The following is a 26,399-nucleotide window of genomic DNA, read 5'->3' on the forward strand; positions in this document are numbered from 1 at the left end:
TTGGTTAGTTCTTTCACATTTTGTATCAATTGATTCGACATTAATTTGCTCTATTTAGGTAATGATAATAAATAAGTAATTATGTGAATAATAAATCTCTATCTCAAAATGGATTATTTTCTTTAAAATTAATCGAACGTTCTGTTCAACAATTTCGTACCACATACTCGGAAAGAGTATGGCAACAATTTTCTTAGAAGGTCAGCACGGCAAACAAATATGGCGGTATATGTGAAGACGGAATTAATGTATTAATTTGACATTGTTCATGTAATGCAGTATGTCCATTTTTAACAGAAAGTTTCAGAATAGGTAATATTTACTTTCATAGCTTTTTTCCTTTCATTTCTTTTTATTTTCGTGCCATATTTAAAATGATTCGTTTTTTGTTGATAGTTCTGCCGAATCATAATGTAAACTTTAAAATTTAACATATGTTGCCGGATTCTTTAAACGACAGTTTTGCCATTCACATGTATGAGATGTATAAATTCAATTTAGTACTAGATCAGCGCATAGATGCCTATTTTTTAAAAAAATTAAACTTTGAAGATGCATGCATTAACATTTGTTTTGACTTTATATTTAATATTTTAAATTATGAAAAGATAATGAATTTTTTTCTTAAATGTGAAATTTTGTAGCTAAAGTTTGATAGCGAAATAAAACATATATGTGTAATGATGTAAGAGGAAAATTGTAAATTTCAATTTGATACCAAATTTGTTTTATAAAACAAATAATGTATTATTGTATCACTCATTAATTTCATGATAAAAAGCTTCTTATGCTGTCTTTTAAAATTTTTTTACTATTTTTGTATTAATAGAGCAATTTTTATTTTCAAATTAGTTATTTTTTGAATAAATTAGAGTTATGTATATTTTGTTTGATTGACAAACTAACTCTGAAAATGTTTTAAATTCAGGATAAATTATTGAAAAATGGAATTTTTTAGTACTTTTTCTAAATTATATACAGTTGGCCAAACAATTGAAAGTACACCTTACCTTGGATAAATCCGACTTTCAATATAAATAACACATTACCGAGAAGTACAAACGTGTTTTTGTTTTTACACAAAACAGATGGTTTAATTTAAAGCAAAAATAAAGAACAATCAACAAAATTCTTCTAAATTGAAAAGTTTCAGAAGCATTTTAAATACACATCTGCAGATTTTTACCTCAAAAAATTGAGAATTCACCAATGAAATTTTTATAATATCTCGCATAGAAAGAAAATGTCAGTATTTAGTTGCATGTCTTTTGGCTATTATAATGGCATCTCAACGTTGTGGTACTGATTCGACCAATATTTGCTGGTATCTGAGGATATTTTACCCCATTCTTTTTGCAACACTTGCTTTAAAGAGCTAATTTTGTGTTTTTGGACCACTATTCCAAGTGTGGCTCGCAGATATTGAATGGTGTTGATGTCGGGGGACTGTGGTAGTGTGTGTAACTGCTGTTTACAATGAAAAAGATACCGTATTTTGACGCTACGTGCAATCTGTTAGGGGGCATTGTCCTGATGGAAAATGAAATTTCCATCTAAACCCAAATTTTTAGTGCTTTCCTTTAGGTTTCTGCAGCCATATAGTTAATCCAACTTGTTGCAGAAACTTCTCAATTCATAAGTAGAAGTGTAAGTGCTGAAACTGTGCAAAATGTAATTAGAAAAGCTGGATATAAAAGTCGAATTATTATAAAGAAACCATTCATCAGCATGCAAATTCTGAAAAAGCTTTGAAGTTTGCAAAAGCTCATCAATTGAAGACCAATAACTGTTGGAAGAAAGTTATGTTTAGTGATGAAAGAAAACTTAACATTTTTGGCAGTGACTGCTGTTGCATCATATGGAGAAAGCCTAATACGGCTTTGGATCCAAAAAATTTACGTCCTACAGTTAAACATGGTGGTGACTCTGTCATGATTTGGGGTTGTATAGCTTCATCCAGGGTAGGAAATTTCATTCATATAGATGGCATTATAAACCATATGGTTTACTTGGATATACTTTGCAGCAATCTAAAGAAAAGTACTAAAAGTTTGAGTTTAGAGGGAAATTTCATTTTCCATCGGGAAAACGGCCACAAACAGGATGCATGTAACGTCAAAATGCGGTGTCTTTTTCATTCTAAACAGCAGTTACTTACTACCACAGTGTGCCGACATCAATATCTGTGGGCCACTCTCAAAATAATAGTCTTAAAACATAAAATTAGAAACAAAACCCATTAAAAGCAAGTGTTGCAAGAAGAATGATGTAAAATATCTTCAGGTACTACCATTGGTCAATCGGTACCATGACATTTAGAGGCCATTATAAAAGCCAAAAGACATATGACTAAATACTGACACTTTCTTTCACTGCTTGATATTACAAAAAATTCATTGGTATATTCTCAATTTTTTGAGGCAAAAATCTGCAGGTGTTTATTTAAAATGCTTCTGAAACTTTTCAATTTAGAAATTTTTCTTTGATAGTTCTTTGTTTTAACTTTAAATTAAACTGTTTGTTATATGTAAAAATAAAAACACGTTTGCACTTCTCAGTAATGTGTTATTTATATTGAAAGTCGATTATCAAGTAAAAGTAAGGTGTACTCTCAATTGTTTGAGCTACTGTATGTACATACCTTTTTTATAAGACTATCATTTGAAGATTAAAATATGCTTTACTTTGAATTAGAAATGATTAAATGGCCATTTATTGTTCTTTTTTATATTTGAGTGTTGGTATTAATAAATTGATTAGCTTGAGGGCATGTTATGTTGAAAACTGAGTAATATTTCATATTCAAATTAGCTTTCTCAAGGTGAATTTTTATTTTAAGTTATATGAAAAAAAAAAAAAAAAGAATGTATGTGAGTTCTAAGAATATTATTCTTTTTGATATGCATAAGACAATGATTTAATGAATTTATTCCAATCATAATATATCTCATTCTACTATTTATATTTAAAAATAGAATAAACTTGTAGTTCCCAACTACCTGTAAATCCGAATTCAATATTAAAATCTTTCTTCCTTCAAAATATATGCATAAGAGCTTGAGAATGAACTAAATATGGACTGAAATTTGTAAATTACAATGGGAAATTTTATTTATCAAAAATCTATATATTGAATAAAAAAATTTCTCATGAAAAATTAGGAATACTTATTGCAATAAAAGAATAATTTTTTATTTCATCTTTAAGAAGTAACAGAAATAGTAATGTTAATAGTAAACAGTTGTTTCTCTAATTCTTCTTGCAATAAATATTTTTGTTGGATCAGAAGTCATTTAACAAAAAGTTAAAGTTATTCCTCATTTCCACTCTACACATTCTTTTCTCGACTTAAGATTTTAAATTTAATGTAGTTTTATATTTTTAATATTGGATATATTACCTAAACAAATGTCTTTAAGTGTGAAAGAATGGTTCAAGTTAAAAACATGACCAAAAATGCTAAATTTCAACTTAGGGGTATCAATAATATGTATGTTATTTAGAATAAATTTCTTAGATATTTTAATATTATAAAATTTGTTTAGTCTTAAAAAAATAAATTGCCCATATTTTTTTAGAAAGCAAATAATGAGAATTTTTCAATATATATTTCCATATTTTGAACTTTTTTTAGATCTTCAGAATTTAATGTATTTCTCATTTCTATTTTTAAAATTCATACCTTTATATAAATTATAATTTGTCAGAAACCAATTTTTGTTTTTAAATACATTTTGTTAATGTGTCCCATATTATTAATTAATCTCAAACTATTTCGAGATCTTAAATTTTTATTATTTCTGCTATTGGTTAATCTTGAGTTTTTCTTATTTTTATACAAAAAGTTCACACCTTATTATGGTTCTGCTACTTAAATCTATCATTATTAGATAATTTTGTTAAATTTTTTTTCTTTGTATGTATGTGTCTTTTCCTCTATTTTTGCTCAGATCTGAAAAAAAATTTCTGAACAGAAATTTCATTGTGCTTATAGAGAATAACATATTTTTTTTTCAAACTTTATTCATGAATTTAAAAAATCTAGAAAATTACTGTAAGAAGATATATTTTGTGTTTTATGGTGGTACTTGTAAATGTTTTTAGCATATTTTCTGTCTTTAAGGGGAGGGAGGGGCTGCAAATGCAAATTTTGGATTAATTAATAATTAATATATCTAAGCCAAGTTTGGCTTATAAATTCTTCTTGGAGAATGTGGAAGCCTTTTTTTTTTTTTTTTTTTTTTTTTTTGTTGTTGTTGTTGTTGTCTGGCTATTTATGGCAAGGGGGGGTGAAGAAGAAAAAAATCTTATATAAATTATTTTATAAAATCTTTGCTCAGATTAAATTAAAATGTAAACAGCCATTGCTATAATTCTTGGTAATGAAATTTTTTTTGTAATAGGTTTACTCTTCTCTTGAAAACCTTTTCATTGTTGAATAGTTGGGGTACTTTTTAAAGTTTAATTACTTTTCCATCTTTTTTTAATTATATTTTCAAGCTCTTATTGATACATTAATTTTTTTAAAAAATTAGATTAGTTTAAATATGCAATTTATTAGGTTTTGCTTCTATTACAGATCTGTTTATGAATAAATTAGAGGAATCAAACATTTAAATTAAGATTTAATGTTGGTACATTAATACATCTTTAAAGTAATTGCTTAAATTAGATAAACAGTTAATCATCATTTCTGCTTTAAATTTTGAATAATAAACTCATCATAAGATTATGTTGTCCTTGAGATAGAGCACATTTTTATTTTACCTGTATTATAAATTTTACTTGCAGTGTTTGAAAAACAAGATAAATTGTGAATTAAGGAAATTATGAATGACTATATTAAAGTTGTACTGGTAACTAATCTAAATTTTAAATTAAATACAATGTTTAGTAAATTTAATCTAAACCATTGTAATATTCTTTAACTTTATATTAAAATTTAAAATAATTTTCTGATTTTAAATATATTATTTACAGTTGTGCAAAGGGCTTTTTTCTCCCTTAAATTATTTGTACAAACTTATATTTTAAATTTTGTTAATGATTATATTAGACTGCTTGTGGTGTAGTGAATATCATAATTCATAATTTGTTCATTCTTAAGGATAATTGAACTTTAAAGTTTTTGTTTTGAAAACAAAATCCTTTCAAATGAGCAGAAATTTCATATGTATGTATGTATCTTGAAGTGTATTTTTAAAGTTTGAAAGATTTAAGCACTTTATTGGGGGAGGGGAGAAAGAATCTAAATAGTTATATGTAAAAAAACTTTTAAACTTTTAAAATATTCTCAGAAGATCAGCAAAAAGGCTATTTAAACGAAGAGTTGACTATCATTTATCAAGAATTTTAGAATTGTTACTCTGTTATTTCCTATTACTCTTATATAAAAAAAAAAACACCTTTTTAATTCTCTAATTTTTAACTCTAACTTTTTTTAATTTTGTGTTTGTTTTAAAATTCCCCGTGCATTCAACAAAATACTCTATAACTTAAAAATAATATCAAACACAAGAAATTAATTTGTTTGATACATTATAGGTACACATAACTTTTGTAATTTTTTCAAAAAAAAAAAAAAAATTAAAGGGCAACATTTTTTTAATACAGTTTGTATATATATGAAACTGTTAGCAACAAAAAAATTCAACAATTTATAAAATTCATTCATATGATTTTTTTTGAAATTTATATCCCTAAAACATTTTTCTTTTCATGCAATAATGGAAAAAATTGATAAGGACCAATTTTTCACTTTAATCTCTGTTTAATGTGTTAAGAATTAAGCCATCTTGCCAGCAATTTTTTGTTGGTAAGCTAAAAGTTAATGCAGTTTTGAAGCATTTTTCTTATTCTGATTGAGGGATTTCATTTTGTATTTGTAAATAATTTATTTTTCTATTAGTAAAATTGTTTAGTTCTGATTCATATTGGTAAACAGTATGAATGGGGGGGGGGGCTTATAGAAGAAAACAAATAATTTCATTCTTAAGTTTTCTACCAATGTGCTTATGTTTATGAACTGCATTTTTCATGAGTATATTTGATAAACAGTTCTGAGATATACTAGTTAGCTATAAGTTTGTCTGGATAGCGTGTATCTTCTCTTTTATTGATAGATATTTTCTGCTACTGCTTCTGTGCAGCATGATATGCAGTTCACAACAATGAAGTTATTCAAAATAAAATGTCTTTAAATATATCTGCTTTTGTTGAAAGGCTACATCTCTCATACAAAGGAAATGTGCAGTTAGATGATGTACAAAGATTCTGAAGAGACATTGTACTCCTCTCACCATTAATTTCTGCTTCTTACACAAATCTCATTGTGACAAATGTACCTGTTTTTATATCAGCACATGAAAATAGATAAGAAAACTATTTATAAATTCTGAAAATAAATAATTTTTTGAAATAGTCAAAAATTTTGGTAGCTGTAATTGTAGATATGTGCAATAATATTGGCAACAATAATTATTTAAAGTAATAAAAGTAAATTTATATAATAATTTATAAGTTTTTAAGAATGGAAAAAAATAAAAATATTATAATTATGAAAAAAAAAATTAAATAGAATATACAGTCAAAATGACTGCTACCATAAATCTAGTATTAAGTAGTATCACTTGTTTAAAAATGTATTTATGTTTCCACTAGTCTAAATATTTTCTTGCTTTAGAGCAAAGCATATAAGCAATGTTCATATGTGTAATTTAAATTCATTTTCTACTTTTTTTTAGATAATTTCATCTTTCAAGATGGACTTGTTGGATCTACTTAACCTGAAAAAAGAAGATACTACTTGCTTGAAAAAACTATTCAGTTTTGTCAACTTGTAAAGAATATATATATATTGGAGAATTGTTATATAAATACTGTGTTTTGGTTCATAATTAACAATGTCAAGTTCTTTATCAGATTCAGTTCTTGAAAAGAAATTTCAGGGAGCAACTAATACTCAAGACAGTATACAGACTTTGTCTTTGTGGCTGTTGCATCATAAAGCTCATCATCAGAAAATAGTGAGTTCGTGGATGAAAGTGTTACAGAAAGGTAAATCATATTTGAATTTTCCTCTTTTAATTTATTGAAAAGAATGGGTGATGGAAATACATTAAAAATTTTTTCTAAAAATTTTTTCTAAGTATTCTAGATTTTATTATATGGTCTAAAGCATATTTATTTTGTTGGTTCCTTTAAAATATCCATGTTATATATTTTAAATATGTAAAACAAAACTTTTTATGATTATCATTTTGAAAGATGTCATCTTTTCTAAGGATAAATCTAGTGAAAATTTTGTAATTCTGTTGCATAAAATGCAGTTCTAAAATATATTTATGTGATAAAAGTTGAATTTGTTGTATATTAAATAATTTAGATGAAAATGAAACTATAAGATTAAATTTCTTCTCTTAATACTGGATTTATAGAACCTTCTATTTCACTATTTCTATAATTTTGGTATTAAATATATCAGAAAACATAATTATTTTTATGTTAGGAATATATATTGATTATTAAATATGCACTAAAATGTGTATTCGAATTTGCTTTCTTTCAAGGACCTTCCATTTTGAGTCCTATTTTTTCAGATACCTACATGTTGATGGGTTTTGCTTTGTTCTAAAAAGTTTGTAATAATTTCATGAACTTGATAATTATAAAACTTGGAGTTCTTATTCACAGCACAATACACAGGCACAATTTGTAGATAAATAACTATATACCTGTATCTGTCTATTCACCAATAGTATAAGATAGTGCAGACGGTTTTTGCAAATTATATATATATATATATATAATAAACATATACATATCTATTCCCACAGTTTATTGTGGTGGTTTGTCTTATTGTCAGTATAACAGTTTGAAATATAATGGGGGAAAAAATCTTGCTTACTAATAGGTTTTTGTTAAAAAATAAAAATAAATAAGATTATATGCTTATTTTCTATATATATAATAGATCTTTTAAAAAAAATCTATTTATGCATGTATACTGTTCAGATAAATCTTTTATACATATAGCAATGAATTTTGATACATAGATAGTGATAATGGTAACTTAATGCTTTAAAAACCTGGATTTATGTTTTGTATTATTATTCACACATAAAGCTCCTAATATTATTTGTAATGATTATAGTGGTTTGGATCTATGCACATTGAAGTAAGCAAGAGGTGTTTAAAGAGAATTGGCTAGCACTTCTGATATCAATTCCTGAATATTAAGAAATTCTCAAAAATTAGTCACTTATATTGAAAATATATAAAATATTGAAATTGAAATTTCTAAATCCAACATTCTAATTCTATAACCTTTTCCTAGATTGTACAGGTGATTTTCAATGTTTCTTTGTAATTTAAAACAAAGAAACTATTTAAATTGCCTCTTTTCAATGATTTTTAATTACTCTCCTGATGAGTTCCAAGATTTTCTTTGCTGATCCGCAGCAGAAATAGAGATCATGACTGATTTGGCAAAGAGCCAACTTGAATAATCAAGAATCATGAAAGTTATTTTTGAATAATTAAATTTTAATTATTAATAATTTTTATGTCATCCAAGAAACAGTATTCTTTCCAATTAACTTTCTTATTTCATTTATCTTATTAAAATATTTTCATTTTGATTCCTTAGTTGACAAAGTGAAAACTGTTATCTTGAAAGAAAAAATAATTCAATAAAAATCATGATTTTTTTCTCTCCCTTCATAGCATTATTTTATGTTGACTTATTGTTAGTTTATCATTTTGCTGACATTCATCATGTTGGTAACAGTATCACTTATGTTCTGATTGTAGATTCTAAATTTTCATTTTGGCAGATCTCTAATTGTAAAATAATAAAGTATAGGTGAATGAACTCTTTTATTTCTTATAGTTATGCACATTCAAGACCCATATTAATTCCTTTTTTTTAATCTTGCAGCTAAAATAAATCATAGATTGACTTTATTCCATTTGGCAAATGATGTTGTCCAAAACAGTAAAAGAAGGGGCTTTACATCTTTTGTTAACTCCTTTGCTGAGGTTTTAAAAGAAGCTACCTTGCTTGTCAGGTATGTTACTTTATGTTTTTAATATTTTTTTATCCAAAATTTATTTTATTGTAAACATAGTCATACACAATCTATCTTCACCAAAATGGTTAGTACTTTTCAATTAATTTTGAAAGTTTCACCTTTGCCAGACTCAACTGCATATCTATGCAAATAGTAAAAATTACTTTTAACTTTCTGAAGCAGCTTTAACGAATATGCATGGTTATTCTTTAGAATAGTAGAAAATTTCTGAGCAAGGAACATTGTTTCTCTTTGTTATCTGGAGGTAAATATGCTTTTAGGAAATATTTCAAATAAATTGTTTGTCTTCTGCTGATAGCATATCCTATGCATGACTGTACTTTTATTTTAAAATTTCTTATAAACAATTTTAGGAATTCTACTAATCTGGGCATTCTTTTTAGAGATGAACACATCCGCCCAGCTATTCTTCGAGTCTTTAATATATGGGAGCAGAGAAATATATATAGTCCTGAATTCATTGCCGATCTTAGGGCAATTTTAGGTATAAAATTGAGAACTTTTTTTACTTTTGATTTTTGTTATCCCCTTCTTTTTTGTATTTATTAATTTCTTTATTATTATAGCTAATTCAAAAGTTCCTGCCACTGCACCTTCTAAATTGCTGGCAGATTTTAAGGTAAGCATATAATTTATAATTATAGCATTTTCAATCTGCTTTAGCTTAACTCTTTGTTTCTAATTTAATTAAGGTAAGAAAATTTTACAAAAATTTCTTCTTTGAAGTTTTATTTTTATTTAAAATAAATAAATGAATGTATATAAAATATTTTTAAATGATTTTGTTTGTTTATTTTTTCTGGTTGTAACTTTAACTGATTAAAATAACACTTTTTAGTATTCATAAAAAGGTATGAATGCACTCGGTTAACAATTGAATTTAACAAAGAGTGTTTATAATTTTGGTTGATGATGATTTCTCATGAATATAAAGGTTTAATAAGAATTTAAACTCTGAAATTTTTTAAAGCAATATGCTTCAGAAATTATAAATTTTTATTGCAAAGCACTTAAATGCAATGCTTCTAATATGAAAAATTTCATATGGTGGTACTTGTATTACAGTGGTAAGATGCCATGATCTCAGATTTAATATCATATTTAACTAAATGTTTTAAAACATAATTATAATCCTTGACATTTATTCTTTTTAGCCAGATACAGTTATCAAAAAAATTAGACTTGTTTCATCATTACAAACGGAAGTTAATCAAAGGCTGGCATCTATAAACTTGAGCAAACTAAATGCCACCAATGCTGAGATAGTTCAAAATTTAAAAGGTAAGATTTATTAAAGGTCTTTCTGTAGTAAGATGTATTCTCTTAATGGTAAAAATAATTAATGATTAATTACTGGAATGGCTCCTCGTAACAAAAATGAATATCGGAATTTGTTATGATGTTAAACTGAGCAATGATTGTTTAAGAAAGACAAAACTGCTTGCTGTTTTAATGAGTTCTGAATGTCTAACAAATAATATTAATTTATTTCTTCAACAAAATCGTGTGATTTTTTTTTTCTTCTATTTTTTTTTTTTTTTTTTTTTTTTGAAATAATTATTTTACGTATATTTAGTCAATAATAAATATCACAAATGATTTTGAATAACGTTTGAAAATATTTGTTTTAAGTAGTAAAAATTCTTTGGAAATATCCATTCTTCAATAATTTGTTGATATTACGTTAGATGTAATATGTCAGTAAGAAATGCTACTGATGACTGGATAACCAATGTTGGAAGGTTTGCATATTATCCAAATATATCTTAAAATTCTCTTTCCTGAACTGATGTATGACAAAGTATTCCATAAAATAATCTCTTAGTAAAAGAACTAAGGGAGAAATTTCTCAACTTTTTGCTTTTATGTCTTGATGTAAACAAGCGCGTTTTATTATTGCTCCCCCTTATACAAGCCATGTTCTCTCGTGAAAAAATAAATTGAAGTTAAATTCCAAATTTTTTTGTCTTTTCAGCCACTCATCTGCAAAATTATATTGAAGCTGTATGTTTGTAATAAATACAAAATTGGTAGATTAATGGGGGGAAATCAAGAAAACCAATTGATGTTGCTATTGAGAAAGTAATATTTTGTTATTACAATAATTATTTCCATTAAACTGAAAACTTTGAAATTAAATAATTGAAATGTCAATATAATTCAAAAACTTGTTATAAGATTAAAACTACTTTGTCATTTTAATTGAAAATCTTGATGTAAACCAGTAAATATTCCCTTTTAAAAATATTTTATAGATCGAGTACATGGGCAACAATTTAAAAGGGACTTTGACAAAAATGTTGCCCTTTTGGAGGAACTAGTGGATGCAATGACAAAGACTGTAGCAGCACAGACTGAATTAATTTTGTTATTAGAACAAAGTGAGATCTACTATGATACTCAAAGAGGAGAAGCTAAAGTAGTAGCTAATGTAAGTATTTTTTTCATTGCATAGAATCTTACCATATTATTACCAAATGTTGTATATTATTTAGTTCATTTCCTTCTCTTCTCATTTCTACAATTTTAAATTATAGTTTTCAGTTTTATTAAAATGAATGCATTTGTTAAAAAATTTTGCATTTATTGGCATTTTTACATGTTTTTCTTTATGATGTGCTTCTTTTTCATTTAATATAGGTAATGACGTGCATTAAGTAGTTCAAATACTGTTTTATTTTACATAATTTCTATTTTAAATAAAGAGGCATTTTCCTCCACCCCCATTTTGTTACAATACTTCCCAACATTTGAGTTTTAATTTGTCTTTTGCACTGTAATAACAGCAATCAGATTGTGTTCTGATTTTTTAGACACTAACTTTTATTATTTTAAAAACCAAGCACCTTTCTGTGTTTCGTAAAGTGGATTCTTATCAATATTCTCACATAAAATGTGAAATTTAGTTGGAAATTCTGAAATGTTTAAAATTCATTTAATACAAAAAAAAAAAAAAATTAGATGAAAATAAACATTTTTATGTAAAATATATATAAGAATTGAAATTAGAATAATTCAACTTTGAAGTTTGATGTATAATAAAGAATATTTTTCATAATATGCATTATAATTCAGGAGGATTGCTGATTAAAAATTTATCATTCTCAAGCAGCAAAAAAATTTATTGCATTCAAATAAGAAAGCTATTCTAAGATTAATAACTTTTTTTAAAGACCATCTTTAGAAGTTCGCAAAATTCGTATTGACTAATAATTGCTATTCATTATGATTGCTTACATGATGTGCTACTCATCTGTATGACTCTTTGCATATGTGGGATTCAATCAATCTCAAATGGGTTAAAAATAAAAGCACTTTCTTTTAAAAAATTCATCATTGTTTACTTATTAAATTAAACCTTAATTATAAGTACTATAAATATCAGAAAATTTATTGAAAATATACTTTAAATAAAAGCCTGCACATTATAGAAAAATAAGTCATGGATACTTTCACCCTCAACAATGAGAAAAAAAAAATCCAAGGTTTAATATGAATAGCAATAGTGAAAGCAATTTAAATTTCACTTCAACAATAAAATGAATCATTATGAAAAAAAAATTGCTTAAAATACTTTTTTAAAAAATTGTTAAAAAAAGATAGAGAAATAATTATGTAGCAAAAAATTGGTATAATTAAAAAGGTGATTTTTTAAATTTTAAAAATGTAATTATCTTTTTTTTTTTGTTTTTTTTTTTTTTGTATTATATTTTTGAAGCTATTTGGGGGGAAAAAAGCCAGAATTTTGCTTACTTTTTAATTCTATTTCCAATTAAAATATCAAAAATAAATAGCTCTGAGGTATTTATTCTTAATCTCCAAAGTATACATGTGCTAGGTTTGATAGCTTTAAATCCAACAGTCTAGCTGCAAAGTGCCAGCACATATACTCTGTTCATATTTATTAAGAGTAAAAATATATTTACCCTTTCATAAAAATATAAAAGGAATGCATGGAAATATCTATACATATACATTCCATTGAAAAATTATTATTTTTTAATTTGTTGGCTTTGTTCATATTTCATATAGGCCTACAAAAATTTTGACAACAGAGTTAAAACCTTGCAGAAGAAATTGGCAGAACTAGCAGCCACATTTCCAAGTCCAGTACCATCTCCATCAGTTGATGCACCATCACCTACAACATCGGATCATGAATTGGAACTCAATCTTCCGACTGATAATAGCAATAGTAAGTTTTCCAATCTCAAATTGCTTGTCCATCTTTACAATGTTTTGTTACAGTTTGTCTAATGAGAAGGCCTTGACTATACTAGTTGAATGCAATCAAAAAATGTTCATATTAATCAAATTAATTTTAAATTGACTCTTCATTACTTAAACTTTATGTGAAATAATCCATCTGAAAATTAACATTATGGCTCATTCTTTTTTATTTATTAGGTGTTTATGCTTATTTATTAACTCCATGTGGTACTTTTTTTCAGAGAAAAAAATTAATTCAATAAAAATCATGATGTTCTTGTTTTTGAGAAGGCATCATGATGTGTAATCACAGCGCATTTATTTTCTATATAATACAGCATAAGGATCTTATTTCTTTTCTTTTTTTAATCTTCGTTTATATATAATTTATTTTATTTCATTGTACTTCTTTGTTTTGTTGTTCTAGTTTCCAAACCAATAATTTCATATAATTTTAAATCAGTTCTTTTCTAATTTTTTTTATGCATTAAATTAATATTTTGTATTATGTGTTTTTAATTTGGGATTTTGGAGCTTTTGTAATCAATTTTTTCCCAGTATTTGTAATGGTAAATCAAAATCTATATAATATTTGAGTTGTTCATAGCCATTTTCATAATGTTTTAGAAATCTTACTTGGAGAATATTACGTATCTGAATTAATGCATTTTCAGAATTTCAGCAGCTTTTATCTTAGTACTCTGTATATAATCATAATTCATACTTGATATTTTCTAATGCAATTTTCAGTTTTCAAAATTTATGAGTTGTCTTTTCTTAGAATTTAAAAAATGATGTTTAAAAAATATGAAAGATATTAAATTTGCTTTTAATTACTTGAATAAATATCTGAATTCCTTGCTGTACTATAATTTTTAGCACAAAATTAATAATACAGGGTTGCCATACCACCGGAGAGCTGGGAAAATACAGGGAATTTAAAAATTGTCTTTAAAAGAAATTGGAAAATGCACAGAAATGTGATTCCAAAAATGAAACAATACCATTCTCGGTTGCATTATGTGGGAACTCGTCGCTTTTTTACTCTCCTCGCTTCCACCTTTTTTCTTTTTCTTTTTTTTTTCTTCTTCTATATAGATTAGTCCAGTTTCAATTTTTGAGACAGTTTTTTATTTCCATGAGTTCTTTTTCTATTTTTATAAAAGTATAGAATTTATTTCTCTATTAGGAACAAGTTTTTTTATTTCCATGAGTTCTTTTTCTATTTTTATAAAAGTGTAGAATTTATTTCTCTATTAGGAACAAGTTTTTTATTTCCATGAGTTCTTTTTCTATTTTTATAAAAGTATAGAATTTATTTCTCTAGTAGGAACATTTAATCTATGGAAGCAGATGAGTACTGTTTAGTTGAAAATACAGTAGTTTGTTTATTATTTGAAAAACAGTGAGCTTATTCAAAGTCTTGAAATAAAATTAACTTGATTTTATAAATTTAATTAACTGCTTAACTATTTTACCCGAGTGTCATACGTGCATCAGTATATTGAATTTTGATAGTTATAAGCAAAAAATAATCCATTCATAACAATTATAATTCAATATTAAAATTACTTCGAATACATAGATAAGTGAGGTATTAAATGGCTTTCCATTTCAATCAAAATAAGAAAATATTCCCAAAATAGAAGGTGTCATCTTATTTGATAGTAAAGAAAATAAAACAGTTAAAGGGTTAATCCTAACAAGAAAAAGATCTACATAATGATGATAACAGAACAATATGAATTTTTATCATAGCGTGGCTGGCATAAAACATAAAGGGGGGGGGTACTTATCAGTATTCAAAAATGTGTAATAGCTTACTACACTCTTGCATTCTTCAACTACAACTTGTTAACAGATCCCAACATAAATCACCTTATGTATGCAAAGATATCAGGAAAAATACACCTTCTTCAGTGATATGCTAATTAGTCATACTAGTTACCTGTTGCTATGCAGGCTCACAAACGCTAATGAAGATCATGTAAATCCTGCAGGTGCTGCCAGTAAAATAAAAGGAGAGTTTTGATTTTTACCCAATACAAAGTAGAGAATTTAAAAAAAAGAAGAAGAAAGTTGATCAAAATTCGTATTTAATATGAATTCGATGGATAAATAAAAATCTTAATTTTGCTGAATGGGTTTGAGAAGTTCTGCAAAATCTATTGGTTGTATACTGTTCACTTTTATAAGAAAATAATACTAAGTAATATGAGAAAGCAGGCACTTACTAGTCATGTCGAAGGAGGAAAACATACAAGAGTTTAAAAGAGTCATCATTGATATAGGACTTAGTATCTAAAAGGAATAATTGCGGAAAATAAACTGATTTCGAACTTTTTAATTCAAGAACTATCAGTTAAAGCTGAATTTTTATGAACATTAAAGCTTTTTGCATCACATTCGTCCTTGAATGATTTTGATGTTATATTGAAAATATTTTTACATATGTTCACAGAAAGTGAAATGGCTAAAAAAAATGTATGTTAGGCCTTACAAATTTATTGTACCTTATTTGTCACTAATTTGGTCCATTAGCTCCATGAAATTGAAAGGTGAAAAATCTGCAAAAATTGATGCCCAAATACATGAATTTGCAAAAAGGAATAAATAAAAATATTCTTGCTTGGTAATGTTTTTTTTAAAGTAATCATTAAATAATTTATATCATGATTACAAAAATGTTTGTTTTATTTCACTCAGTTAATTTTATGTTACTTACAATTAAAGAGCATGAGAAGTAAGATGCCCCTTCCTTCCTCCACTCCTTTAATATATAAATTTTGTCTTGTTATAAGTACTATTCGCGCATTTCCTCTTAACTTGAATATACTTTCAGGGAATTTTCTTTTTTCAAGATTTGTGTGGCAACCTTGTAATAACTTTTGCTTTATATATATATATATATAATATGTCAACATAATGCTGAGAATATAAAATCTTATATGGGCATGTTGCTATATATTATAATTCCACCCTTAAAACTAGAATTTATGAAGGAGGGGGAAAAAAGAAGAATGTTAGTAAATGTTTAATACAGTTTTTATTATCCTCCTGATTATTTAATGTTAATATTTCTTTATTTAATATTAGTTTTTACTAGACATACACATTTGTAATTGATTTTGATAAATTTTACCTAAAAATATTCATGAAGTGAAACTTGGTATAAAATATCTTACCGAATTAATTCCAGTTCACATATTTTGAAATCCTTAGAATTTTTTTCAATACTTGGTTGAATCTTTTGAATAAAATTGTGGGAGTTTACAAAAGATGATTTTTGCTTTGCAACCCATTAATCATATTAACGAAATAAAAACTGGCTAACCTTTAAATGGCTGTTTTTTCCATTATCAAAGCTCCAGGTAAAGATTTGGATAACTTGGATGATGCTCCTTCTCCTGTGGGTTCTCCAGAAGGCTTAAATCTTTCCCCTGAACCTAAGAATGTGGAATCGGATTCACAACCTACTATCCCAAAGAGTGTGGGAAATCCTATTCCAACCCTTTCAAATTTTTTTGGCCATGGTAACTTGTTGCTTTCTTATGTAGCTGCATTGGATAGTTTCTGGAAAAAAATTAGGATTCTTAGCCCATAGCCTTAAATTTTGCTCTTTATATTCCTAACAATTTTCAGCTGAATTTATTTTTTAATTATCATGAAATAATTATAAGAATAATTTCAAATCCTGAGATTAATCATAAGTATGTTTCTGCAGTATTTTGAGGAAGTAAAAGTTCTTCTTTTGTTGCTGCAGCCTCGATCTTTTAGATGCTTTTTTACTTAATCACACTGTTTAATTTAGTTACATTTAAAATGTTATATTCAAAATAATAATTATATAAATGTTTTAGTGCAATTAATAGAATCTTTGAGAGCAATATTTAAGGAAATGGTAGCTAGCATCTTTTACAATGCATACTCTTTATCTCTACTGCTGTAACATGCTTTGCTTAATTTTTCTTTCTGCTAGTATTTCATTCTATATACTATTATTAATAATTTAGCATATTTTAATGTTAATTCAATATTCCCTTACTGTAATCTTATTTCATCCAATCTTCAATTATTTTTCCAGTCAGTAAAGGTTTCAGAAATAATTAGCATTGAACCTAATTTTATTTCTTTAATAGATCCCTATTTGAGGAATATTTTTACAAAAGTCCTCAAAAATATCCCTGGAACTCCTTCCTATCTCCCCTCAAAAAAGCAAAATATTATCTACGGAACAGCTATTATCTCTGTAACTAATGATCCATTTTTTTTTTTTTTTTGTTTAGTTTGTATTTAAATTACCTTTAAGAATAGTTTACTTCATATTCATTTTAAGCTAAATAATCCTTTATAAATTTTAGAATGTATGTAAAAAAGTTTTTGCTTTGAGTTTTTGAGGTTTTTTTTATTAGCTGCTTTATGTAAAATTATTTCATTTATAGTTGTAGCTTACATTTTTTTTTTTAATCTGCTAAGATATATATACATATAATATGCAGAGTGGGTGCATGAGGTAGGAAGTTTCACATGCAGTATACTACCTCATGTAGCATATTTGGGTTATGTGGGAAACATAGAATATGATTATATTTTATGTATATTAGAACCAGGAATTACTTCTAAATATTTAAAGATTAATGTATATCAGAAATCTTGCAGTTTATGGATATTAAATTCTCACACTGTCTCATTAAAGTCTGATTTAGAATTAATATGAGATGAAGAATCTAGAAGATTGAGGCTTTGCAAAAGGTAAACACATGTTGGAAAAGCATTCAGTTCTTGAGTCAAATGGCTGTGTTATATATAAAGGAAACTCATTGACCTAAAAAGCTATTTATTTTTGTTGAGAGATCTAGAGATAGGAATAGGCACAATCATTGAAATGTTTCTTTGATTTTATGCAACTGAGCACTTGTTCTATGCCAAATCTGTTCAGTTATACATTCATCAGGCAGTAAAATTGAATTGAAACCATCCGAGTGAAACTTATTTTATGGAAAAGAGATTACTTACTGCCAAATATAACAAAATATATTGATCAGGGAAATGAACTAAGATGTGTATAGAACAAGATCTCGTGCATCTTATGAAATCAATGTGAATCTAATGTCCTGATGAGGTATATTAAATAATACTCTTTAAAATTAATTATTAGTATTCTGTTTTTTCTCAAAATGCATGAAGCTATTGGAAAATTTCCTTTGAATATCAATACAGTAGAATAAGCTATATATTCGATTATGAAAGTCACACAAAACATAGATTATGTGACATGTTAGTATATATAGTGACATTTAGTATATAATTATGACAATCTGCTTACCAAACTCTGGAAAAACTGCTGTCCGAGGAATCTGGATTTGTATGTGGTGATTCAGTAATTTCTTACCATGTTTCTGAGATAATTATTGACAAAAATCAAAGGGAAAATTGTTAGAACTTAGTCTTCAATGGAAATACGATTCTATTTGAAATATGAATTGTTAATGCATCTACCTTCCAAATTTGATGTATCTCTTCAAAGGGAAAGAAACTCTTTTCAGATAATGATGTTTGATGTTGTCGGCAAATTTATAAAAACAGCTATAAATTAAATTAATACTAGTTTTAATTTTATATTTGTGGTTCAAGGTCAAGGATAACATGACTGATTCAGAAAAATGCTAAATTCCCACCAAAGGTTAATATTTAGCAATTACTATATTCCAATACTATGCAAGGCATTCTCTGGTATAACATCTATATTTAAAAGAGTATGCTAGAAAGTTTTAGGAGATTTCTCTTGCTGGTTTTATAAATTGACCAGCTGCGAGACTTTTTTTTTTTTTTTTTTTTAATGACATAACAAAGTTAAAAGCATGGATAATGCTGAAAGCACCATAGACTCACAGTTTGTCTGTGATCTTTCTGAATTATATCACTTCAAAAAAAAGTTTTTTCTCTTAGAGTAATTTGTATGGATTAAAAAGATATACAATGATGAACAAGGCCTGGGGTTACAGATTTGTAATTTTGATAAAGAAAATTGTGTTAATATGTACCTTTTAGCTAGCAAAACTGATACTGATCTCAGAAGAATGTTATCAACTCTTAGAATTTTTTGAAAATTCAGTAGTAGTCATAGAACAGATTTCCTGCCACATAGTGGGGATGGAAGATTGAGAGAATGAAACTCAATAGAATTGTCACAACATTCAAGCCATTTGCTCTAGATCAATTGGTTGCATAACTTTACATTAATTTTTCCCATATCAAAATCTTTATTAATAAGGTTATGTTACCAAATGTTTGTTTTTATACATATTATATTGATCTCAATATTAATTTTTAAATGCAAAATAAATTGAGAATCCTTGAATGTATGTGGGTTTTTTTTGGGGGGGGGTGTTAGATTGGAAAATTAGTAATCACCGAATAGAATGGCAAATGTTGGCCATTTTTGAGATTTAATATAATTCATATCATCCCAAACATAATAAATTCTACCTTTCTGAGAAGCAACTTATTACAGCTATTATAAATTTCAAATGATATTTCTGATATCATTTCTCCTGCAGCAGCAACACACCAGCTAGTATAGTATAAAGACAAAAGAGTACAAATGTATTCCATATAAACATTTTTTAGCCACTTTTTATATTTCCTAATAGTTTAGATTGTGAATTACAGCATAATCATTTGATTGAAAAATATGCTACATTCAAAAAGGATAAAAAAAAAAATGGAAGGAGAGCTGTTAGGCATGAATTGTAAAAAATCGTTACCTGTTTTGAAATTCTTAAATGTTTCTTTTTGGTATTAAAATAGTGGTTAATTAAAAAGGCGGGGGGGGGGCTTATTCAAGGTGAATGTGAATAATTCTGGATATAGCAGAAGACTTATTTCTTTCATGAATGAAACTAATTGTTTACATTAATATATACTTCTAAACATAGAATAATTCCTAACTCTAATTTTTGGTAATTTTCAAATAAAGCTGGCAAATAATTGTATAATTCATGCATCCCAACTTCACTGAAATCTGAAGGAAGCTAGATACATTTGCATATATAGTTTGTTTCTCCTTTTATATTTAAGGAAACAGTCTATGAAAATTAAGAAAATTTTCTTGTAAACATTTAAGATTTTCAAAAATTGTTAAAAACTATTTTAATTCTTTTGTTTGTTTAACTCCTAAATTATTTGTTGTCACATAAAATGTAGCTTTTCATTGTCTCCTAAAAGATTTACTGATATTAAAATGGTATGCTTACATAACATGATTAATAAATGATTGTTGGATAAATATTATGTTTCATTTTAAAGCAAAACTACTTTCTTTCTTTGGATCCATAATTACTAGCTATAATAAAAGGATTTTAGTTCAGTGTTATTTCAATTTCAAGCAGTCACTAATGAGAGGAAGAAAATGGAGTGATGCAAAATTATTTTTATAACACACGTTTTACGTATTTGTCAAATTAAAAAAATAGGTAGATTTAATTGTAACTGAAACTTATATCAATTACATATTTGATAAAATTAGCAAATGTAACAATAAGTACTATTTTTTTAATATGGAAGAAAGTTTGAATTTCCTTCATTATCTTCCTTTGTGTAGTATTGTTTTTAAAAAGACTGTATAGGTTAGAAACTTATATTTGAATTAAAATTTAAATAATAATACTTAGCTAATCAGTGTAGGATAAATAAAATAGCCCTATATATAATATCTAAAGAGAATCATTTATCTATTCTACCTGACTATTTCATTAAAATTGATTAGAAATGGTTGATGCAGATGGAAAATAATTGAAAATATGTCAATAATTTTGTTAATTTTCACAAATGCATTAAATAAGTAAAAAAATTTAAAAATTCAAAAATAAAATCTTGTTAAAGACATTTTATAGATGTTTAACATGGCATAGATTTTAAAGTTTTATAGAAATTTCATTATTTTGAAACATTTAAAAGCAAAGATGTCATCACTTTCCAATAATAATAATAATAATAATTAGTTCAAAAAGTAATATCGAAATTTCGGGAAAAAATTGCGGAGATATATTTTAGAGCATGGATCAATAATACCTAATGAACAAATTATGTGTTTAGGATTTCCCCCCCCCCCAGGTATCCAACCATTTTTCTGACTAGCACTCTAAAATTCTGTTTTATTATCATAGAAGACTATGCTTCTGCTTTTAAAATTTAGTACATGCTATTGTTTGTACATATGAGATTAACATAATTGGTTTTGGTTAGTTCCTGCTCTGGACTAATATTAATATATTGCATTGGAAATGTTGATAACTCAGTACCAAAATATTACAAATAATGATATATTTAAAGGAATAATAAGTGAATATAAAGGCAATTTTAATCCTTCATAAAGTATTTTGAAATTGATATATATACATTTACACCAGCCATATAATGAGAATTTTTGTACATACAATTCTTAAATTAAGAGACAATCTCACTATTTATATTTCTGCTGTGCAACAACTTGGTGATCAAAGTTTGAATGCAGCAGAACAGTCTTCCCATATGGTATTCCTAGAAACATCTTACTTTCATAACCATGCACAATAAACATGAAAGCAATAAAATCTGACTTGAATGAGCAGAATTAGTATCTACCTCAGGGATTGCTGCTGACTACCCAAGGCCTAGAGGAGAGGGAATAACTCTTATTCACATTTTCAGTGCATCTCTGTTTGAAAACCCATGCACTTTTACTACAGCTTATTGGTCTCACTGCTGTTGCTTTTCAAAAAGTTTTACATGTATAATAAAACCATCTAGAGGGTTAATAGTGTCTATAGAAAATTTGTTTTGTACATAAAATTTTCATATTTGAGAGATGCTAAATTTAATTGTAAAGCTTCACATAAACTATATTCTATAAAGTAATGTTTTTAATTATCTGTCATATAAATTTTATGTAAAAAGTTAAATCAGTGCAGTTAAAGAATGCAGAGATTCATTTGATAGCTCTTTCTGTGTTGCTGATGTCAAATTTTATCTGACCCCAGTTTATATTTTGTTATTCGAAGAATCGTGTGAAATAGTTTCATTCTGTATTATTATTTTTTCTAATCAATTTTATTAATTTTGAGGGATTTATTTTAACATTTGTTGAATCTGACTAAAAGAAAATTTCCATCAAATAGTTGTTTTTTACCCTGTGGAGAAAAGGACCTTAGAGTTCAGTTTTGTTTGACTAAGAAGCATTATTATTATTTTTTTTTTTTTTTTTTTTTTTTTTTTTTTGCTTTTAAAGCTGAAAGTTTTGTTGTTATAAAATTTAAACCCTGCTGGTTTCATTTTCTAGAGCAAACTAGATTTTCTTTTGATAATTATTGTTTTGGTGTTTTGCTCCTGGAAATGTTTAACCATGAATGTTTTCTGAAATTATTTTCTTTAAACAATTGCCTGAAAAGAAATAATGTAATAATATTATTGTTCTTAAATCCTACTGTAAATATATATGCATTTTTCATGGAGGATGTAATTTTGTGATTTAATTAAGAAATTATTAAAATTTGTATTTTTTATTCTTTATGTAAACCTAACAAGGTGTTTTCTTTATGTTAGAGCAAAGTGGAATGTCGTCATGGCTAGATGCTTTTGCAGCGAAAAAAGATAAAACTGATATCCTACCTGTTAAAACTGAACCAAAGCAAAGTGATTCTGGGAGCTTAGATAGCAGGCTATCTAATTTGTTGCAGAATATTCCCAACCTGCCATCTGGACTACAAAGCACTCTTTTTGGTGGTTCTACAACAGCTGAAAATAATACACCTCTCCGTGAAACAACTGAATCACCAATCACAACCAAAAAAGATAAAGTCAGTGAATCTCTTAACAGTGGTGCTTTGACACCAGTTAAAGATGAATATAGTGGCCAGAATACACCTCTTCAGGATGAGGATATGCATTCAAGCCATTCATATTTCACCAAACTGGCTTCTAGTAACAAAACTCAGAGTCCTAAAGATATACTTAAGGGACTTACGAATTTAATTCAGTCTGCAAATGCTGATAAAGAAGATTCCCAAAGAAAAGAAAAGTTTTCACCATTTGTGTCCTCTGAACTTTATGATCAATCTGGTGGTATGTCCACATTCATCAAAAGCATCATTCCATCGATTTCTCAATCTTCACAGCATTTGTCATCTCCATCAAGTTATTTCACCACATCTCAATCAGCACTTCCTGCATCTGTCTCTACTCTTTCCAGTACCTTGACTACAACTGTGAATTCATACCAAACTACTACATTTAATTCCATACCATCATATTCAACTCAATCCACTGTGGAAGAACAGCAATTATCTTATATTCCCTCACTTGTGCCTTCTACTCCAATTGATAATTTTAAATTCTCCAACAAATCTTTTTCGGTTGACGAGTATAATCCTGAATTGGAAACTTATAACACAGATATGGATCTTGAGGACCCCATGGAAGAGGACAACATTGATGTTCCTTCCCCAGAAATGGAACCTTTATCACCTGTGCGTACTGTCTCTATAGAAAATGATGTTCCTCGAGTGACCATTCCTACTAGGAGATTGAGCACTTTGATAACAGTAGTGACTGATGACACACCCTCACAGGTACTTCCATCAGATAAAAATGCACAAGAAAATGGCGCTCAAGAATCCATGCCCATTTGGCCTGCATCTGTATCTGCACCTATTGACAGCTCAAATTCAATGCTGTCAATGGAGCCTATGAAAGATTCGCCCAATGAAGAGTTCTTCATTGGTAAACCTCCAGAAACAAATGCCCCATCATATTTCTCGACACCACCACCTCCTCCTCCAAATGGTGATAATGTGAGTTATATTGAGCCCATATCCAGCACCACAGACAGTTCACTTTCAAGGATAGAGACGGTGCAGTCCCAACGAGAAAACTTGAGTAATAGGTGGTTTGGCAATAGTTGGCATAACAACAGTGTGCAGAACCTTGTGCCATCATCTCCAGAGGGCCAATTCCCTGTTCATCATGGTCCACCACCTAGTTTTTTTAATCAAAACAGAAACTTTTCTCGTCCAAATTTTCAACCACGTCAGAATTGGTCACCTAGGTTTAGGCCTAATAGACCTGAGATGTTTCAGCAGAAACGTCCTCAAGGATCTTTTAACCCACGGCCTGGCCAATATGGATCCTCATCTAATAAAAGATTCCCTTTTAGAGGAAGGGGCAGAGGGTGGAATCAATCACAGTATTAGTTTTTCATGGTATGACTTTTGTTAGTTATGTTCTTTCACCACAAAAACTCATTCAAAACGTTTTGTAGATTATTAACTCATTTCACCTAGCAAACAGCGCTTCAGTGAACATTTTTATCGTAATACACAGTAGTTATTTTTTAATGGTGTTATGAAGTGTTTGCAAATACATGCCTTGAATAAAAGTACAATCTTTATTTCAAAATCTTATTCAACAATTGTAAATAAATGTTGGGGGAAAAAACTTTTCTGTAGTCTTTTTTTTTTTTTTTTCCTTCCCATTCCAGTGTTTTTTTGTTTTTTAATACATTTTTTTAAAAATACTGCTTTGTATGAAGCATTGCAAATTTATTAAAAAGTCCATTAAGATGTTTAAAAAGAAGATGAGTAAGTGGAAATATATCAGAATTGTATGTATTATTAATTTTATGCTTTGAGCAATAAAATTCTATACTTGTTACAGAATTTGTTTTTCTTTATTTGTATTATGAAATAGTCATTTGGAATCATGGAAAAAAATATCTGTTTACTGGCAAATATTTGCTTTTTCAAGTAAGATTTCTTTTGCTCTCAAATTTATTACATTGAAATATTTATTCTTCTTTCAAAATTTATTATATTGAAATATTTTTGGTTCTTTAAAAGCTTAAATGCATTATATGTAATTATAGGAAAATTTATTATCATTTTTGATAATAAGGAATTTTTTTTGGAATACTGATGTTGGTGCATTGTAAGCATTGCATCTTGAAATTGAAATATTTTAACAAATTTATACTGCTCCTAAACAATGAATGGGTCTTTTATGTAAACTTCAGTAACATATCCATCAATAAATTAGGACATATGATTCCTCCTCCATTTACTTTTCTTTTCTAGGTGTTTTTTGGTGAGATTCATATTTTATCAAAAAATAGACCGACTGTTTTTAAATTTCTGTTTTTTAAATTTGACCATAGTGATTTTAGCATAATTTATTGCATTTCTACTGACAGCTTAGTTATATAAAGGAATTAACAATATAAATCCTCTTATTGGTATCACTGAGTTGTGCATTCCAGTTGCCAGTGTTTTAACTGTTCAGGTATTTTATACTCTGCGGTACTATGTCACTTTGAATTTGTTAAACAACAGAATTTTTAATCTTCCTCGAAACAAAAAGAAAAAAATGAAAATGGGATACTGTTACTCATATTATGACATAAATATATGCAACCAGAAAATTTAATTACTGTTGTAGCTATAGCTTTTCCTATTCAGACCCTAAATATCCTAAAGTTAACAGAACTATTACTGCATCAACTAAATTTGAAAAGTAGAGTATGTTTCGGCCTTTCGGAAATAAACTATTGCAAGTGTAATTTTGCTATTTTTTTAATATTGGTTGTATTATCCAGATAATATTTTCTAATGGATTGCTATAGATAATAATAATAATAATTCTAAAAAAAATCACCATCTAATGCATTATACTTCAGAACTTTATGGCTCTCTTGTAAAACGTTAGAATTATTTCTTACAATAGTTTGTTTACCTCTGTAATCGAGATTTATGGTTTAGGATACACTCAAGAAAAGGATAGTTTAATGGTGAGATGAATGGCACATTAAATTGGTGGATAATTTAATGCATTTTTATTGAAAGGAAATAATAAATGTTTTATTTTCTCATTTATTTAAAGGGGAGCAGAAATTAACTGTGTGTAGTTGAACAAATGTTTAAATGTGAATCTGCTTTCAAGTAAATGCTGTGAGCTGCATTCCAGATATGTACATTTGCACATACCCAAATGTTTTTGATTTTAATTGCTGAAATGGTCAATTGTATTGGATTCATTAATGTATGTATTTAATAAATTATATGTTGTGGA

The 26,399-nt window shown here is 27.2% G+C and overlaps 1 protein-coding gene across 2 annotated transcripts; it reads left to right on the top strand.

Moving 5' to 3' along the window:
* The first annotated feature begins 199 nt into the window (after positions 1-199).
* On the top strand, positions 200-26,399 carry LOC129969162 (regulation of nuclear pre-mRNA domain-containing protein 2-like). 2 transcript variants are annotated; one of them, XM_056083598.1, is made up of 10 exons: positions 200-312; positions 6,744-7,056; positions 8,939-9,068; positions 9,476-9,576; positions 9,659-9,711; positions 10,247-10,373; positions 11,348-11,523; positions 13,125-13,287; positions 16,667-16,834; positions 22,884-26,399. In XM_056083598.1, exons 2-10 carry the CDS (start codon positions 6,903-6,905, stop codon positions 24,527-24,529), a joined length of 2,718 nt encoding a protein of 905 aa, XP_055939573.1. In that variant the 5' UTR covers positions 200-312; positions 6,744-6,902; the 3' UTR covers positions 24,530-26,399. The 2 variants fall into 2 exon arrangements, with proteins under 2 accessions (XP_055939573.1, XP_055939574.1); XM_056083599.1 differs by lacking the exon at positions 16,667-16,834.

This window comes from Argiope bruennichi, chromosome 5, assembly GCF_947563725.1.
Source record: "Argiope bruennichi chromosome 5, qqArgBrue1.1, whole genome shotgun sequence".
Classification (NCBI taxonomy): domain Eukaryota; kingdom Metazoa; phylum Arthropoda; class Arachnida; order Araneae; family Araneidae; genus Argiope; species Argiope bruennichi.

Bases quoted from the DNA above. Each gene is read 5' to 3' on its own strand.
- LOC129969162 (XM_056083598.1), top strand. From the start codon at position 6,903: ATGTCAAGTTCTTTATCAGATTCAGTTCTTGAAAAGAAATTTCAGGGA. The intron at 9,069-9,475 runs GTATGTTACTTT...CATTCTTTTTAG, and splicing joins GAAGCTACCTTGCTTGTCAG to AGATGAACACATCCGCCCAG. The intron at 11,524-13,124 runs GTAAGTATTTTT...TATTTCATATAG, and splicing joins AAGCTAAAGTAGTAGCTAAT to GCCTACAAAAATTTTGACAA.